Source organism: Atta colombica, unplaced genomic scaffold (assembly GCF_001594045.1).
Source record: "Atta colombica isolate Treedump-2 unplaced genomic scaffold, Acol1.0 scaffold9, whole genome shotgun sequence".
Taxonomy (NCBI): Eukaryota; Metazoa; Arthropoda; class Insecta; order Hymenoptera; family Formicidae; genus Atta; species Atta colombica.
The window spans coordinates 2,661,170-2,661,438 of NW_017259583.1; the positions used below are offsets into that span (position 1 = coordinate 2,661,170).

The window sequence follows — 269 nt, forward strand, 5'->3', positions numbered from 1 at the left end:
TTATTCATTTTCTTGATTTCCAGGAGCTTGCAAAGTTGTACCGTCATTATGAGAACTTGTAACCACATTTTCTGCTGCCACGAATTGATGCATCATTCTGTGCACGTTACTAATATTAGTTTTTTCTTGAAATCTTAAATAGCCATTCGTAATATAACATTGATAGATATTTAATCTTTCGAGAGCTTTCTCACTATAGAACTTTGAGTTGCGAATTTCGATCTCTCTCTCTCTCTCTCTCTCTCTCTCTCTCTCTCTCTCTCTCTCTC

General features: G+C 36.1%; 1 protein-coding gene across 1 annotated transcript in view; it reads right to left on the reverse strand.

Moving 5' to 3' along the window:
- Positions 1-269, reverse strand: part of LOC108693347 — a 13,903-nt gene continuing 13,634 nt past the window's right edge. The window contains exon 18 of the mRNA XM_018202241.1: positions 1-97. Coding sequence (XP_018057730.1) covers positions 1-97 — 97 coding nt within the window. The remainder of the gene's footprint in view (positions 98-269) is intronic.